The 17105-nt window shown below is 34.3% G+C and overlaps 4 protein-coding genes across 4 annotated transcripts; 2 read left to right on the forward strand and 2 right to left on the reverse strand.

Annotated features, from left to right (window-relative positions):
* The first annotated feature begins 2047 nt into the window (after positions 1–2047).
* Positions 2048–4052, forward strand: LOC101222394 (inactive leucine-rich repeat receptor-like protein kinase CORYNE). Its single transcript, XM_004140508.3, has 2 exons — positions 2048–3042; positions 3305–4052. The coding sequence occupies exons 1-2, from the start codon at positions 2204–2206 to the stop codon at positions 3627–3629; spliced, it is 1164 nt and encodes a 387-aa protein (XP_004140556.1). The 5' UTR covers positions 2048–2203; the 3' UTR covers positions 3630–4052.
* Positions 4053–4565: 513 nt separating this feature from the next.
* Positions 4566–5190, forward strand: CR9 (light-regulated protein-like). The gene is given in 3 exon segments (NM_001280594.1): positions 4566–4750; positions 4840–4992; positions 5115–5190. Coding segments are annotated over 3 exon segments (414 nt in total).
* A 332-nt stretch (positions 5191–5522) lies between these two features.
* Positions 5523–8164, reverse strand: LOC101205665. Its single transcript, XM_011658487.2, has 7 exons — positions 7043–8164; positions 6853–6964; positions 6701–6744; positions 6473–6583; positions 6295–6387; positions 6089–6195; positions 5523–5887 (listed from the first exon to the last, which is right to left on the reverse strand). The coding sequence occupies exons 1-7, from the start codon at positions 7168–7170 to the stop codon at positions 5745–5747; spliced, it is 738 nt and encodes a 245-aa protein (XP_011656789.1). The 5' UTR covers positions 7171–8164; the 3' UTR covers positions 5523–5744.
* Positions 8165–8362: 198 nt separating this feature from the next.
* LOC101205430 (coiled-coil domain-containing protein SCD2) lies at positions 8363–15109 on the reverse strand. Its single transcript, XM_011658488.2, has 17 exons — positions 14552–15109; positions 13992–14152; positions 13230–13305; positions 13067–13108; positions 12910–12972; positions 12230–12279; positions 12119–12146; positions 11778–11852; positions 11569–11679; positions 11426–11486; positions 10993–11109; positions 10764–10885; positions 10484–10553; positions 10016–10057; positions 9774–9814; positions 8788–8914; positions 8363–8663 (listed from the first exon to the last, which is right to left on the reverse strand). The coding sequence occupies exons 1-17, from the start codon at positions 14909–14911 to the stop codon at positions 8584–8586; spliced, it is 1626 nt and encodes a 541-aa protein (XP_011656790.1). The 5' UTR covers positions 14912–15109; the 3' UTR covers positions 8363–8583.
* Between the last annotated feature and the right edge of the window lie 1996 nt (positions 15110–17105).

A 17105-nucleotide genomic window follows, 5' to 3' on the forward strand; every position in this document is an offset into this window, starting at 1 on the left:
TAAAATGAAACTCACTATATGCCATAAGAATAGATTAAATGAAGAACCAATGTTAGAATAGAAGACAGGTGGAGACAAACAGAAGATAAAACAAAGAAAGCAACTAATTACACTTTAATTTCATCCAATATTATGTTCACAAAACAAAGACAAAAATTAATAATATAATCTTATTCCAATTAATATCTAATTACCCTAATTAAGTATTGAATTAAATTAAACATTACCCAAATTGATATATGTTTTAAAATTATAATCAACCCATCTTAACCTTACGTTCACGTTTCTAAATATTCTTAGGTTCTAATGAGAATTTGTCTCCAATAATCTTCATGAGGTGATACATAAAAAATATGCTTAATTAATTTTGAGCTATGGGGTTGGGGCAATAAATCTTTCCATTGAAATTTATTTGTTTGATTACCAAATTAATTTATCTAATTTAAGTGATATTGACTATGTAATAAATCCAATCTAATTCCGACACGTTATACTTTAATTCAACTATAAACATATGTTGTGTATATTCCCGTGTTTCAACCTTTAAATAAATATGGTCATCATCGTAATCAAAAGATATGCTCGATTTGAGACATGTATGACATGTTTAAATACGATCTTAATTAATTGAGTTATATAGATGATGATTATTTATTTTGAAAAATGAAATATGGATTATATGTTATTTTAATTTTTTTTCTAAATTTTTATTGTTTTTGAGTTTTAAGTTTCATTTCTTTCTTCTTAGATTTCAAGATTTACGCTTATAATCTTAATGTTATATTAAATACTTAATTTCTTTCTTCTTACGTTTCAAGATTTACACTTATAATTTTAATGTTGTATTAAATACTTAATTTTGGTTGTAAGTTTTAGTATCTATTAAATAATTAATTTTAAAAAATTAAACAACTATAATTACTTAATTCCCACCAATTTTCCATATCACTATTAAAATTAATTTTAGATCAACTAATTGGAGGTTAAAATCAAAGACGAATGTGAATATTATTGTAAATGTTAGAAGTAAAAATATGAAAGCTAAACTCTAACATTTTGAAATTTATACCAAAACTTGAACAGTAAAAAGCATAACATTTAGTAAAAGTTATGTTAAAAAAGAAAACTATTCTAAACCCTAAAGACTCCAATGTTCTAACCTTTAATTTTAATGAAAGTAAATAAAATAAAAAGAAGAAACCTTTTATTTTGAACATTAAGTGTAAAGCAAAAGCTATGAGTAGGTTTGAAAATATAAAATTAGTTGGAGAAATAAGTCAAAAATGATTTTGAATTGTAAAGCAGAAACAAGTTCAATTATTATTATTATTATTTTTAAAAAAAGTAATAAAGTATGGTAAACTTTAGGTTAAAACATATGTAACAAAACTTTGTGAAATCCATAAAATTCATTGCAACTATAAAGTTTGAATAAAAAGCAATTTAGTAGTGTTTGTGAAGACAATTCTCACAAAGCCCACAAATAAAATAAAACAAAGTATTCAATTGGTAGAAATAATATAGATTCCATATGATAAATCATTTCATTTTTATCTTTTAACTTTTGAAAAATTAGTTCATAAAACATCATTTCTATAATACATGTTTTCAGAATTTAAAAGTTTTGAAAATTCAAAATAGAAAAAGTATATAGATTTATAACCATTTGTGTTTTAACTTTTTACTTTTAAAAATTAAGTTTATAGGAATAATTTTAACCAATTTTGTTTCTTTTCTTAAGAGAGAAATGTTTTTTTTTATTGTTATTATTCTTAGACTTGCTGACTTCTTTTTTTTCCTATTTTATTAAAAATTAAGTCAATTTTCCTTCTGTTTTCATGTTATGATTTGAATCAATTTTAAGTATAAGAGTTGTATTTTTTTCGTTTTCAATGTTATGTTTTTGAATTTTACGCTATGTTTTCCTACATTTTTCTTAGTATAGCTTAAACTTAAATTTGAAAAATAAATGCAAAATGCCAAAATATGAGTTTAGCCCAAAAATAATATATTTGTTTAAATTTCTTTTTTTGAGGACTCCGTGAATTTGTCCTTTTAGATTACAAAAATGAGGACTGTCCTTCTCTTCTCTCTATAACACTCCCACTTCATTCGAATAACCTGCCTCTTCCTCTTCCTCTTCCTCTTCCTCTTCCTCTTCCTCTCTGCAACAAATTTCACCTTCAATGGCCATTTCCTCTTAATGGCCTTCTTCACATTCAACATTCACACTCTTCTCTACCTCTTCCTATTTTCCTTTCCCCTCTTTTCAGCTGCCACCTCCGGAGTTCAAACTCATTTCCCTCCATTTTCCAGAGCCTCCCGTTTCAACAATGGCTTTCAAAGGATTCTTCTCAGCGTCGCCTTAGGTGTCCTCACCGGACTCACCGCCTCTTTTCTCGCTGTTTTCTTCATTCGCGCCCTTCTCCGTTTCCTAAACAGAACCCCACTTCTCCAAGGACCCTTAATCTTTTCCCCCAAAATCGACGCCGATTCTCTTCCAACAGCTCTTTTGAACCAAACCCATTTCTTGGGTTCGAGTTCCAACCCAAATGGGAAATGCTACAAGGCGATTCTTGCAAATGGGTTCACCGTGGCGGTGAAGAAGCTCGAACCCATTCAATGTGGAAGGACGGAGGCACGGCGGCGGATACAGCAGCAGATGGCGGTGCTGGGTGCTCTGAAACATCGGAATGTGATGAGTTTAAGGGCTTACGTTGGTGAAATGGGAAGCTGTTGCTTGGTTTATGACTTTTTGCCTGCTGGGTCTCTTGAGGATGCAATGAGGAAAGTGAGAGAGAATCAACTAGAACTCAAATGGGAAGTTCGGCTTCGAATTGCTGTTGGGATTGCTAGAGGGCTTCAGTTTCTCCATTTTGAATGCAACCCTCGAATTCTTCACTGCAATTTGAAGCCTTCAAACATTCTCCTAGATGCAGAGTTCGAACCAAGATTGGTTGATTTTGGGTTAACGAATCTCATCCCTGATTTTCATACATCACCTTCTTTGTACACTGCTCCCGAGTGTCTTAACAACTCCAGGTAAATCCCCATAAAGTTGTTTAAGTAATGCTCCCTAGTCGCTGTCTTTGAAAATGAAAGCATTTCTAACCGATTTTTGATGTCTGAGAAGTGGATTTAAAGCTTACATTGTTGATAAGTTATTGGCTTCATAGTCCAAATATTCTCTCTCTGCATTAATGATCATACTCCTTTGCTTTCTATCTAAGAAACTTGTAGTTACACGCTTAATCCAAAACAGGGAAACATGTTTAATGGTTTGGTGATGTTCATATTGAAACAGGTATACTGACAAGAGTGACATTTACAGCTTTGGGGTTATATTAAGAGTTCTGTTAACCGGTAGAGATCCGATAGAGACCGAACAGGTGTCGTCAGATAGAGGAGATAGCAGTGGCAGTGGGGGAAGTTTAGGGAGGTGGGTTGAGCAATCAGTGGAGCCACGAGAAGCTCTTGATAAAACCATTATAGGAGAAGGAATGGAAGAAGAAGAAGAAGAGATGGTGTTGGCATTGAGAATTGCTGGTGTGTGCACATCAGAATTGGCTGAAGACAGGCCTTGTAGCGATGAATTACTTGTGATGTTGACCCAATTACAGAGCTTTTAAAGCAGTTGTAAGCTTATTTTCCGGCCACCATTGATTGCAGATAAAGTTGATGGAAAGAAAGAAGAAAATGGGAGGGGCCAAACCGCAAAGGGAAGGTCTTTAAGGGGGGTGGCCATTAATTTGAGTTTGTCCCTATACTCAAAATCCATACTTCTATGTGGGACCTCAAGCACAACCAAACATGCTCCATAATAGGAGCAGCTCATCCATTCTCTGACCAAAAAATGTGTCTCACCTATCACCAGCCTAACAATGCCTTCATCATTATAGAACCTTTTTTTTTTTACTTGGACAGTCTTTCAGTAATACTTCATGATGGAAATTCTAATGTTTGTCATGATAAAATATAGTTTGATTTGTTAAAGTTTTCTTTGTTTCTTCTCTGCAATTGATATGGAAGTTAAAATTGATGCGGATTATTAAGATCTTAGAATTTTGATTGATATTAATAGTAGATTTCAGCTTTAATATGGAATTAAATTGACTAGCCAACAACCTACCTAAAAGAGATAAAAGAGTCTTGACACCACTACTAATCAAATATTCTTGAGAGAATTATTATTGTAATTGTAAATGATCTACTTAAGAGCATGGTTCAAATGAGGCAAGTTCTCAGATATTTAAGCAAATTAACAAAGATTAACGGAATCAAAGCATATCTATGGATTTTCTTCGAGAATGTTTGTGATATAAGAAATATCAAGAAATGAGGGAGAAAGAGACGAGATATAATAATGTCAATTCAAATCTACACAACCACTCGTTTCTCAAGGAGAAAAAAAGTTGCTTTCATCTCAACATTATTGATTTAAAACCTTATCCAGTCACGAGATATCTTGCCAACTTTATCTGTTTAACCTTATAAATCTGAATTCTACTCTAAAGATACATCCAAGCACCAACTTCACAGCAGACCGAACCGAACCATTGTTCATCATGCAGTTCCAGGCAGCTCTTTCCATAGCATCTCCATCATGCTCCCTCCTCCCACCAACAGCCAAATCAATGGCCTTCTCAATCCCAACGAGGTCCATGCCAAGGCAAAGCAAAGGAACCCTAAAAGCAAAGGCAAGTGCAGTAGGACAAGACCCTTCAACTGTTGACTACAGCTCCATGTCCTCGTAAGCCAAATCATTTTATATTTGGTTGTTACCCCACAATATGTCTGATTTTAAAACCTTCATTTACTCTTTTGTGTCTATTTTTGCAGTGTTTTTCCAGCAGAGGCTTGTGACACTGTTGGAGGTGAAGCTTGTGATGTGGAAATGTATCCTGAAGTAAAGCTAAAACCAGAGGCCAAAAAAGGGAATAGTGTTACAGAGCCAGTTGAGAGAGAGTATCTACAATATGACAGTCCCAAGACGTAAGATCTCAAAGCAATAAACCATAGGACCTTTCATCCTCTATTAATTCGTTTCCTATGAAACAACACTATTTCATACTTCTACATGCATTCATATTCTTGTTTTTTAATGATTGCTGCAGAGTCTTTCCAGCGGAGGCTTGTGATGATTTGGGTGGTGAATTCTGTGATCCAGAGTATCAAAAAGGAGTTTACTAGAAAAAAATCTTATTGGGAATTAGTACATATAAACAAGTGTTGAGCCTAGGGTCAACTTTCAGTTGTTTTTTAAATTTTCTTCTCTTTTGTTGACTTTCTCTTATGCCTGTAAATGATTAATAAAACTACAAAGCTCTTCAATGCTGATCAATACTCGATATTCTGAAAGAACATAAAGACCATCTCTTCTAAGAGAAATACAAGCTATGGTAATAGAACAACAGAGAGAACTTTTTTTGTGATCGTCTGGAAGGCAATAATTTTCCACAAACAAACTGCTTGTTCACTTGGTGAGAAAATAGAAAGAATTTCAAGCTGTTTCAAGATTGACATATCAAAAGCTTGATTGATTTATAATATACAGACAACAATGAATCACCCATCAAAAAAGTTATCTTATACAGAACTAAGATTAGACAATAGAGAAACTGATATCAGAAGATTGTTCTATAACAACAAATACTAATATGTCAACAGTAAAATATCACAGAAGTTTTAAAAAGAATAGATTAATAGACATACTTACAAATGAATTGCTGAAGCTGCCAAGATATTCACTGTTCCCTACTGTCTTCAGAAATTTCCTCCAAACTCAGAAACTGAAGAGCAATCGAATACTTTGCTCTTTTAGTCCTCAAACAACAATCGATTCCACAATTGTTAATACTTCTCAGGATGAACCAACCAGCCCCATCACCTACAACATAAACCAAAATTAATTCAATAAGAAAAGGTCAAAATGGCATATCAGCCAAGTTAACCATCATGAAGGCCACAGAATTAGTTTGCTCCACTTGCAGATCTGTATTTTCTGGTTTGACCATGTAAAACACAAATAACAAAAAGCAAGGGAATCTGCTTTGAATTTAGGTTGAGCAGTCACTCAACTCAAACTAACCTCTTATGGTGAAAATGGTTGGAACCCATCTCTTATATATGAAAATCAACCTTGGGGACTCTCCATGGTGTGTATCGGACAACACAAGCTGGCAAGGCCTACATTGACTGAAAAATCTTCTTAGTTATAAGCAGCAAAGAAAAGGGTGTAGATGTAATCTAAGAGATCAATTTATTCACAGAAAGTTCTGATATATGCAAACCTACTTTGCTAGACTCACGGCATTTTGACAAAGAGCTAATGTTCTAACCATTGCTAAATCTCTTCCGCGAGGATTAGCATACTTTTCTTGACATCGCCTGTTCAATAGATGATGAAGTGAAAAGGAGAAAGAAAAACCTATAAAAAGATAAGTAAAAAAAAGGTAATGGAAAATTTGAAGACCTTTCCTCGAAAAAATCCCCAAAATCATCAATAACAACCGCCACAGGAAGTGTACTATGTAAGTGAAACGCAGAGAAGTACTTCTTAATTCCATCGTCGTCCTCCAAATACCTTGGAATTCAGAATTAGAGAATACAGGTTCAAGTAAAGCAATTAAAGGAAAGGCAGAAGTACTCAATTATCAAATATGGCAACCTAATTAGTACAAAGAATAAAACGATCACCGACTTCATTTGTATACGCTGAAAGGTCTCGGATGTTGGATCAACTCCCTGAATGTTAGTCCCAAAGAACCCCAAGATTCAGAAAATGTACAGTATTCTATGCTATTCAATATAACCGCCAATGAAAGAGACAGAAGCAGAAAAAGTGAGAGATGCCTGAGAAAGATATGGAGGTTTGTTTTCTAATTTGCGGCGGTTGCAGATGAAGGTAACATTGCCCTCCAGACCCAAATTAAAAGCGAACTGAAAAAGCAAGGAGGTTTTTCCACTGCAAATTTTGAGGAAAGTTAGAAAGAATTCAATGAAATGAAGAAGAAACGAGAGAGAAGATGTGGATGGTCAGTACCAGGAAGGAGGCCCTGAAACAAGCTTGATTGAGTGGGAAGATTCGCAGTGAGTGTGGATTTGCTGCACTGAGAAGAACTTTTCCATCTTGTTGCTGATCGAATATATATAACAACAGCCAAAACGCATACAGCTGAAGCGAATGTGAAAATCAGACCGGAGAAGCCATGGCTAAGGCTGAAAAAAGCTTCGGAACTTTGTGAAAGAAACAAAGATTTATGGGTTCACTCCAAATCTCCTTACGATTACGGCCCAAAACCCATGAAGGAACGGACCGTTAATAAGTATTAAGTAGTGCAGTTGATATAGATCGCAAATTATAAGGGTTTGGTTTCAATAAATGTGAAAAAAAGGACGGAATTCTTAAAAGAATTATAGCAAACAGTTTATGTATTGTCATAAAATTTAATTCTATTTTATAAGGAGTATGTTTTTAGTATTTCAAAAATCTATTAAACATCTTTTTTTAGCTTAATCATCTATGAGCCACTTTAAAGTTTTATGTATGGTTGCACACAAAGTTAAAGTGAAAATGTGTTCGTTGTTTTGAGGGTCGAGTATGATTTTTGTTTGACAATGTTTTTCAAAATGAGTACATCTTCTATTGTCGATGTTTCAAATGACCTTCTATAGTTGATTTTGAAAACCAAATTTGTAAGGCAGGAAGATTTTGGATTTTCTATGAGTATTAAGACAGACAATACCGATGCAGTGATCTGGAAAAACTTTTTAGAACTTGAGTGGTTGGATCGATCCACAAGAACCTTGAGCTTGGGAAGCTTGTAGCGGAAACCAATGGACACAACCAGTAATGTGACAATGTTTGATTTGCTTGCTGTATTTGGGATATGGAGAGAAGCAACTCCATGTAAGAAAGGCAATGGGTGAGAAGAACTTGAAGAAGGAACTCAGCTGCAGTTGGATTGCTCACACACCGGTCCATAGTAGGCGATCAACACCATCCTCAAACAGAACAGATATACTCAAAACTGGAGTTAAGAATCGAAGGTAAGTATGCGGAAACTGCACTTCTAACAGAAGAGGATTAGGCATGTGGTTGTCAGGTAGAAAAGAATGACTTGTGGTTAATAGTGAGAGACTTGGCATTGCGTATGAGCTTATATACTTGCCATGAAAAGCTCCCATCCTAGCTTTCAAGAACCTCAGACCATACAAAGACTGCCTTGAGTTTGCTAGGAGGTGGGTTGGGATGTAGTCGTACGAGATTCAAACAGATTTTACCACTTCAAATGGAGGAAATATTCCAGCAATGATTACTCGTGAATCGATGGTGTGTGTAAGCTGAGTTATGTTCCTATGATAGCTTGTAAAAACACCACCAAGTGGATCGTATATATTAGGAGAAAGAAGGTACATCAACATATATAGAATCAACATATATAGAACATGATTGAAGGACATCCCTCCCGGAGAGCTAGCCTCAACCCCACCCATGGCCATTATAGGAAAATGGAAGTACCAAACTTTTGGCCAGTGCTGTTGGAATTGGAGTGCCACACTACCTAAGACTATGTCTTGAGTTCAAGCGCTCTCTTTGCGTGATGCTTCCCACATTCTACGCTCAATTCCCAACTTCCTGAGCTCTATGAGGCCTTGTTCAACTGAAAATTGGCGTTCACACACAGAGGAAAAAAAGTAAAAGGGAAGTAAGGAAATGAAAGGAGATCAAGATATGATATAAGTCTATCCCAGAAAAGTCAAGCCATCGAGCTTTTGAAAACTTACCATCAACAGCATCGTGTGATGAAGGAGAGTGAGCACTGCGACTAATCCAGAACTGAAGTCGTTCTTTTGCAATATCCTCTTCAATACCATGAGCTTTGGCTCTTCTCCAAAAATATGTAAGCCATGCCTGGAAACCAATAATATCTCATATTGTCACATGTATAATCAGATTGTTTATGACATAAAGCATACAGTAGAGAAATTTAAGAAAAAAAATATGGAAAATATTTTGATCACACAATCACACTTTTTATTCAGTTATTAGTAGCACAGCATAAACGTAGCATAAGTTCATAGAGGTCCACTCGTTTAACATCCGGAGGTTTTAGCATAGGGCTTAACAAAGATTATTTGGAAATTGGAACCACATTTCTCGAGGGACTAGACCAAGCCTACTGTTTCGGATTCCAGAGGACTAGCAACAATATTGATTTTGGGTTTCTATGATCAGAGCCTGGCAGTGTCAAATAGTAAAAGCATTGGCCAGATAAAATACGAGACCTTGCCGGCAAGGGTGAAGGGTGAGAGTGTTTTTGTTTTTGTTTTTTTTTTTTCTATGAAAGTTTGTTTCTTCAAAAGATGAGATGGTGAATAATTACCCTTGCCTTCCTAATATCAAATATAGAAAATTCTAATGGCACCTCAAAATCTCATTCCAACCATCAACTACATTAAATATCAGTACAAAACATAACAGTTAAATCGTTCTGAGTGACAAGAAAGCCAAAATATTTGTGGCCTGACGAAAGGTATTTTCCTTTCATCCAGTAGATAAGTCTTGCAAAAAAGAACTGAGAATGTCAAGAAAGGTGCCATGACCAAGCAAAGGCCAAAGCGAGTTGATCTTGTTAACGGACAGGAAGTATGTGCATATACTCTATGAAGAGCGTTTTAGTATTTTAGTGTGCTAAGAAAGAGAACTTTATCTCATGCAACAGCAAATTAGATTACACAAAAGAGAACAAATCAGGGAGAAATGAAAGGACCTCTTTGAAAAGAACATCTTCGGATTCCTCTGCGCTCAATTCTGAAATAGAACAGTGGCCATGTATTAAAGAGATGAAGAATCTATCAAAAGCTTCAATACATGCTCAACTACTGTTTCATGCATCAAAACTTAACAATACAATATAAAACATTAAGCGCAATTCAATAAGAAAGTTTAGCAAGCTCTATCACTTTCAAAATTGAGAACTATCGAAAAGTGGCAGGCAACAAAACGACGTACCAAATGCCTCCATGAACTTGGGATCAACTGGCGATTTCAAATCTGCAACATTAAAATGATTTTGAACGAATTCAGCAAAAGATACTACCAAGTACTAGAATCAGTACTCTAACGTTGTTAACACATGCATCTCCAGAGGAATCTCCTCTAGCATAACCCTTCTAAGTTATTATTCTTTTTTTTTATAAGAACTCTTCTATGTTATTATACTGATTCAAAGATCTAAAAAAACTTTCACTAAAACAATAACACTACCCATGTTTCACGTCAAATAACCTATATCTATAGACACCTCTAGAAATCTAAAATTATGGTTACAGCAAAAGGGAAAATTTTGTTTAAAAGAATTGATTACTTTCAGTTTCAGCATACCAATGGTGAGAAGAGAGAAAAAAGAACTCAACATCAACAAGTAAAAAGACAAAACTACTCAAGAAACTGTAACTTAGACATCAAGTTCATACTAACCTGAGAGAGATTGTCGCGCAGAATTTGGACGCCTCAGTTGGGCCAGAGCAAGCACAATAGCCTCCTCCACCTTTGTTTTGCAAAGCAAGCTAAAACTTAATTTAAATAGAAATTGGAAATAGCAAGATGCCCACAAATACCATAATTTAGAAAAGAAAAGAAAAAGAATAGAACAGACTTATACTTGTGATTAAAGTTTCCAACGTTTCCTCCTCCATCCCCCCCCCCCCCCCCCCCCCCACAAAAAAAACAGAGAGAGAGTAATGTATCAGAAAGAAACCTTCAAGGAAGCAAGTTCTTTCAATCCCATTTCAACAGATAGCATGCTTTCAATATTTCCTTCTCCTGTGAGATCACTTATATCAGGAACAAGGTTGCTCCTGCTCTCAGGATCCAGGTCTCCTAGTACATGTAAATAACATTACGGGAAGTGTTAATATGATATTGATTTAGATGGCAGGTGGCAGGAAAATCAATAACTATAGTATAAGCACCAAAAAGGAACTAACCTTTTTGAGAAAATTCCTCCTTAGCCTTTTGCCCCGCAGAAATAACAATTTCAAATGGAAGTGGTGCTAAAGACGACCAGTGTTCATACTTGGTCACAGCAATATCCATACAAATGCCTGAAAAGCACAAAAATAGATATGCCAAAGCAACAAGCAGGATTAAATAACTGCAAGAAGTCATTGGCCAAATGAAAATACTAGAGTAAAAAGGTTCATACATACTGGGAAGCTGAGGTTCTGCAATAGTTCATACATGATAGAGTTCTAAGTAAAATTTGCCAAATGATTAAAATTTTCCGACAGGTTTATATAATGCAAAAGACAAGCAACGTTTTATTTCCGCTAGATTCAGCTAAGAATTTCAGCATATGAGAAAGAGAAAACTATGTAGAATTCAAAGTAACAAAAGAAAGAGGCATGTGATATGATTTACCATATTTTGCAGCCAGGCCCCAGTAGCGAGCAAGCCAACACCTTTTAAGAACAACTTCTTCCTGAAATAAGAAAGGATGAATTATTCCTCTCTAAATGCAAACAGACAAAGCTACTTTTAGTTTAAGTAAAGCAGGTACGGACCATCTCTTTCTGCGTCAAAATCATTCTTTGCGTCATAGATCGAAGGGCTTTCACATCATGTTCAACTCCATGAAGGTGTTGAACGACACTAGTAGTCTCTTCTTTTGCTTTCTAATTCAAGTTAGAAATAAGAGATAGCATTACTTTAAATCTGTAAAAGATAAACATGTTTAATATTCTGGACATCATAAGGCTGCAAGGAATATAACCTTAACTTCTGATTTGAGGGATTCTATTTCCTTGTCCCCCCCGCCCTTTGATTGTTTTGCTTCTTTAAGTGCAGCCTGTGAAATCGAAAGCGTAATCAAACATAATCCTTTTGTATTTGTTGTTTCACGCATAGGAACCAATGATGATATATTGATATGAATTCCATCATTCCACAAACAATATCTAAATCAACCATTTAATATTTATAATTCTAACAAGGTAGCTTTGAGAAAAAAATGTGGCATCCTAGCAACTTCAATGCATTAAATATTTCAATGGTTAGAGCTAAGCTTCCCTATGTTCACGATCATAAATCTTACACATCTGATGTTGTAAATACCTCTCTCTGACGTAATGCAGCTTCCTTCCTACATTATTAATAGCACAAACCTCATTTATACAGATCAGGAAGGAAAATAGTCAAATGAAATTAACTTAAATTTGCATTAACCTGCTCAAAAGTTTAGCTTCTAAAGAAACACCTTCTCCAAGAGCAGCAACCTGATAACTTAGGAACACATATCAGTTGCATGTATTTTGTCACTGAGGTACAAAAGTGAAATTATATTTTCAGACAAAAATCATATCATCAAAGCAAACAGTAAAAACAAAAGTAAATAATTCAAAATGCAAAAACCATATTTCAAAAACCTATGCTTAGGCTGTATTGGTCACACGCCTCTCAAAATCACCCTTTGTTGAACATCAATGAAGTACATTGTCCAATTTCCTTTTCCGTTTTCTTTTTCTTTTCTATCTGCCCATTTAGTCCTTTCATTCTAGTTTATTCACTAATCTAACTCAGCACATGTTTTCTTGTGGGTTCTACAGCCAGTGTTTTCAAACAGAATCAAGATGGCCACATTTATCACTTATCCTATCGAGAAGGGCATCTCGAGCAGAGCTTGGGGCATTTTAACCCAATACTCCTTTTATTCATTTTCTAACACAACCATTCTTCTTCTAAGCTTTTTATTTGTCCTCAGATCATATACTCCTTATATTCTCTCCACATGACAAAATATTTAAAGTACACTACTCATCCAAATTGCTGCTAAGAAAAGATTTTCCATGGCAAAGAAAAAGACAAACAAAAGTATGAAAATTATATTGAAATGATATACCAGTTACCTGCTTCTCTAGTTCCCTAACTCTTGTTTCTGCTTCTTTACATCTCTCTTCCTCAAGCCTGAGCTGTAAATTATCAAATACACATTTAAGCACACAGATATTTAATAAAATGCTCAAAACCAGTGAAATAGAAAGAAAAAATGAAAAACCATGGCACCTTCTCAAGAATGTTCTCATTCTCCTCTTGTAGAATATCAAGCTACAGCAAAGAGAATTGAAAACTAAGTACTTGGAGACTGGAAAAAAGGCATTTTGACGTACATACTGACAGTCATTCAATTAAATCATTCAGTTACAAAACAATAATGTGATGGACGTACTTCATCGCGAAGGGCAGATGCTTCTCGCTGATTTCCTGAATCTTTAGTACTAAAACGCACTGTATCTGATGAGAATCTGCAGTATTCCATTTACCAAACACCAAGTCATAAAATGATGCATGATACTTCTATTCTATACTCTAATGGTTATCCTACACAAAATTATCCAACTCTCATCAGCAGATACCAGGAATAAACAGCATAAGGAAAAATTACGTTACATGTCCAGAGATGTGGAAGCCATTAATGTAAGAGGGCAAAAAGATTTTAAGTCTCTATCCAACTCTTCACATATCATCTCTCAGATTAACAAATCATTGACTTGAACAAGGATAAGCAAACTAGTAAAAAACTCGGGTAACTATTAAGGAGATTTTCAAGCATCAACCAGAAAGAAATAATATTTCTTTTACAATATATTGAGGAAACTAGAGAAATCTTGAAGGTCCATTTCTGTTCTTTTTATCTATTTTTTACTTCTTTTTTTTCTTTTGGAGCCAGTGAGCTATTTTACAGCCAAAACAGAAGTTAGCAAGAATAAAACTTGTTCCAAATCCCAAATCACCACTTCATTATTTTACTTGCTTGAACTCAGTTTTAGTCAAACTAAGAGAAAACCAATATAAAACCAAGAAGACTATATACATCAGATCTGCCAAAGATAGGTGGGGATTAAAACCAGATAAGTAACTTGCCTTTACTTCATACAGTCAAAACCACAAATACGATCTTCTAATCTACTCGTAGTCCAAAATGCCTTACCTTTTATCTCTTTGAGTAGGCGGATCTAGAGGTGGCATAGAAGTTGCCGTCCTCAGTGTTGTTTTAGGTGGAGCTACTGGCAGTGAATGGTGAGATATTGATGATCTTCCCGTGGAAGTGGAACGCACTGATGAAGTGTCCTCTAAAAAGTTTCGGGCTAACTAATTAGAATACGCAAAAGGAAAATTCGGTTAATCGTCAGAAATCAGCTAAGCTGTGATCTCATTCCCAAAATACTAACAATTGCAATTCTAGAGCAAATGGAGTGTAAAACACCGGATGAGCATTTATTACTAAGACCTGCTAATTTAACGCAAAAAGACATTCAATTTCTTGAACGGAAGGATACACAAATCTATATTTTTAAAAAGGGGAATTCCAAACTAAGTTTCTCAAAACAGACATAACCAACATTTACACCAATCAGATCCACTTCTAACAAAAAAAAATGAGCTGGAAACAGAGAGCAGAAGGCAATGTACAAACACGAAGCAGAATAAAGAAGTAGAAAAACAAACTAGTAAGCTCAATCAAACCCCAGCATATCGCATTTAACTTACCCCAGGAGAAGGAGATCTAGTGGTTTTCGCAGAAGGAGCAGCAAGTCTACTACCATTATTAACGTTCCTAGACAAGGAAATAGGAGGAGGAGCACTATAACGAAATCCCAAATCATCCTGATCGTCGTCGTCGTCGTCGGCTGTCTGAGAAGCCATGACCTGCGCTAGCCGCTGAGCTGCAGCTTTTGCAGCAAAATTCTGTGTGCGCTTAATGTTGGAAATTCCAGAGACGGAGGAGGATCGAGAGTGATGACCGCGCGCCGGCGACATCGCCGGCGATGCAGGACCACCACCAGTGGTACCTGACTCGCTGCTCCATTGGCGACCATAAATCGGACTCTCGGTTCGTTTCACATCCATCTACAGTAGAAGCAGCTCCGAAAAGGAGATCGGAGAAATGTAAAGAAGAAGAAGAAGAAGTAGTAGAATTGAGAGTTCTTGGGAGTGACGTAATTGGGGAGTGAAGAAGAATAATGGCAAGAGAAACGGAACGGTTTGTGGATGGTTGGATCCTGCCTGCGCTTTGGAAAATGAGAAGACAACAACGGCCGCCGCAGATTTTCACTCATTTTCTTTATTCAAATAAAGTAAATTAATTTGTAAACATTATTATTCAAATGTTTAATCTCTCACTTTGTAACTTTGTGTTCAAATAGATAAATAAGGTAATTATGTTGTGGAATTAATTAATCAGTTTAGGCATTTTATTAACTAATTAAGTAAATAATAAGTGTTAGATATATTTATTTATTGTAAAAAGGATAGATAGCTTGTTAACATTAAAATTTTAATCATAGTTAATTATAATTGGTATTGTCATAAGTTTGTTTTGATTTTACTTATTAAAATCTAATTGAAATAAATTAAATTTATTTAGGTTAAGTCATGTTCTAATTCAAAATATCCTCTCTCTTTTTATCATTATTTGATGTGATAATTTACCAAATTTTTAAGACTACCTAGCATGTTTGATATACTCATTTAGTTTAACATTTCCAAATAAGATACAAGAAACAAAGAAAATAATGAAGTTATTAAAAGCGAATGCTTTAATAGGGTTTTGTGTTAGTATTGAAACGTGTGTTATTATAGACATATACACCTTTTTTGAACTTGTCGACTCGTAACTTTTTGTTTATATTTTATTGCATATAAAAGTAGTATGAACGTTGGACAAATCAAAGAAAGAAAGGCAAATGTATCTATACAAAATTCTAACATAAATTAATGTTTAATATTGGTTATTCCCCAACTCGAGATAAATTGAAGTAAATTCATCGTTATACTAACATCAAAAATAGTTTTAAAATTTTTTTTACCTAGAGGATTGGTGCAATTTTTAAAAGTCGAATAATATATTTCAACATGAGGTATTAGTGTGAATTATGATGTAACTTTGATTTTTTTTTTATTATAAAGTCTAAAGGTATATTGAAGTTTTTCAAAACTTAATTATATTTTTCAAATAGAGTACTCATGCAAAAGTAATTTTGATGAGTATTACTCAAGCTTTTGAATATTTAGAAGTATTCTTCTTCACCTAAAGTACAAAACTATTGAGTGTGTTTTATATAATTCCATCCAACATATTATATGTACAATCAAAGGAGGTTCATCCACTGGGATAATATGTTGAAATAGACACAGAGATCTAAATTTTGATAAAAATGACTCTAAAATGGATGGAAATTGCAAGAAAAATATTTAGATTATTAAGTACACATTTATACACTTTTCATTAGTGAGGATCGGACTGTTTCCATGGGAAGGCTCATTATTGTGTTTTCATTTAGCTCGTATGGTTAAATATCGCAATCCATATTATATATATCATATTGATGTTAGCAACCTTATTTGGTTGCATATGTAGACAAGAAGTTAATACGTAGGCAGAATCTAAGCCAAGTACGTATGTTATATGTACTAAAGTTGGTTGACATGGGAAGAACAATTAAAATATTGTAGTTGAAGTCCTCTTTTCAAAGTATAAATTCATTTTTTTAAATTGAAGTACATTTGAGTTTTTTTTTTTTTTTAGGTGGGGTTTTTTATAGCCAAATTATATTTTCGAGAGGTCACATCACTATAATTGTTCGAGTCTTTTTTGCTAATTTAGTAAAATATATATTACAATATATTGTTGAAAAAAAATGTTCTAAAAAATGGGTTAAAATATAAGTTGGCTCATTGAAATTATAGATCTATGTCTATTTAATAAATAGAGTCCAAAAAATACCTTATAAGTCGGTCAATAATTAATTGATAAACTCCTTCCATTTAATGTTCATTAAACTGTGGATTAAAAAAGAATTGAAAGAAAGAAGAGTTGAACTTACAATTTTTATATCGAGTCAAGTTTTGGACACCAAGTTCTCCATGGTTTTTTGTTTTTTATTTTTGAAGATTTTCGATATTTAAATACTCAAATTTGAATGAGTTCATGAATCAAATAGTAATTTAGAGTAATTGAGGTATCTTTTTTATAATCCTTCTAACTGGGAAGCAAACTAGATTGCTTGTATGATGGGATTAATGTTGTCAAGTGAAGGTTACT

This window comes from Cucumis sativus, chromosome 6, assembly GCF_000004075.3.
Source record: "Cucumis sativus cultivar 9930 chromosome 6, Cucumber_9930_V3, whole genome shotgun sequence".
NCBI lineage: Eukaryota > Viridiplantae > Streptophyta > Magnoliopsida > Cucurbitales > Cucurbitaceae > Cucumis > Cucumis sativus.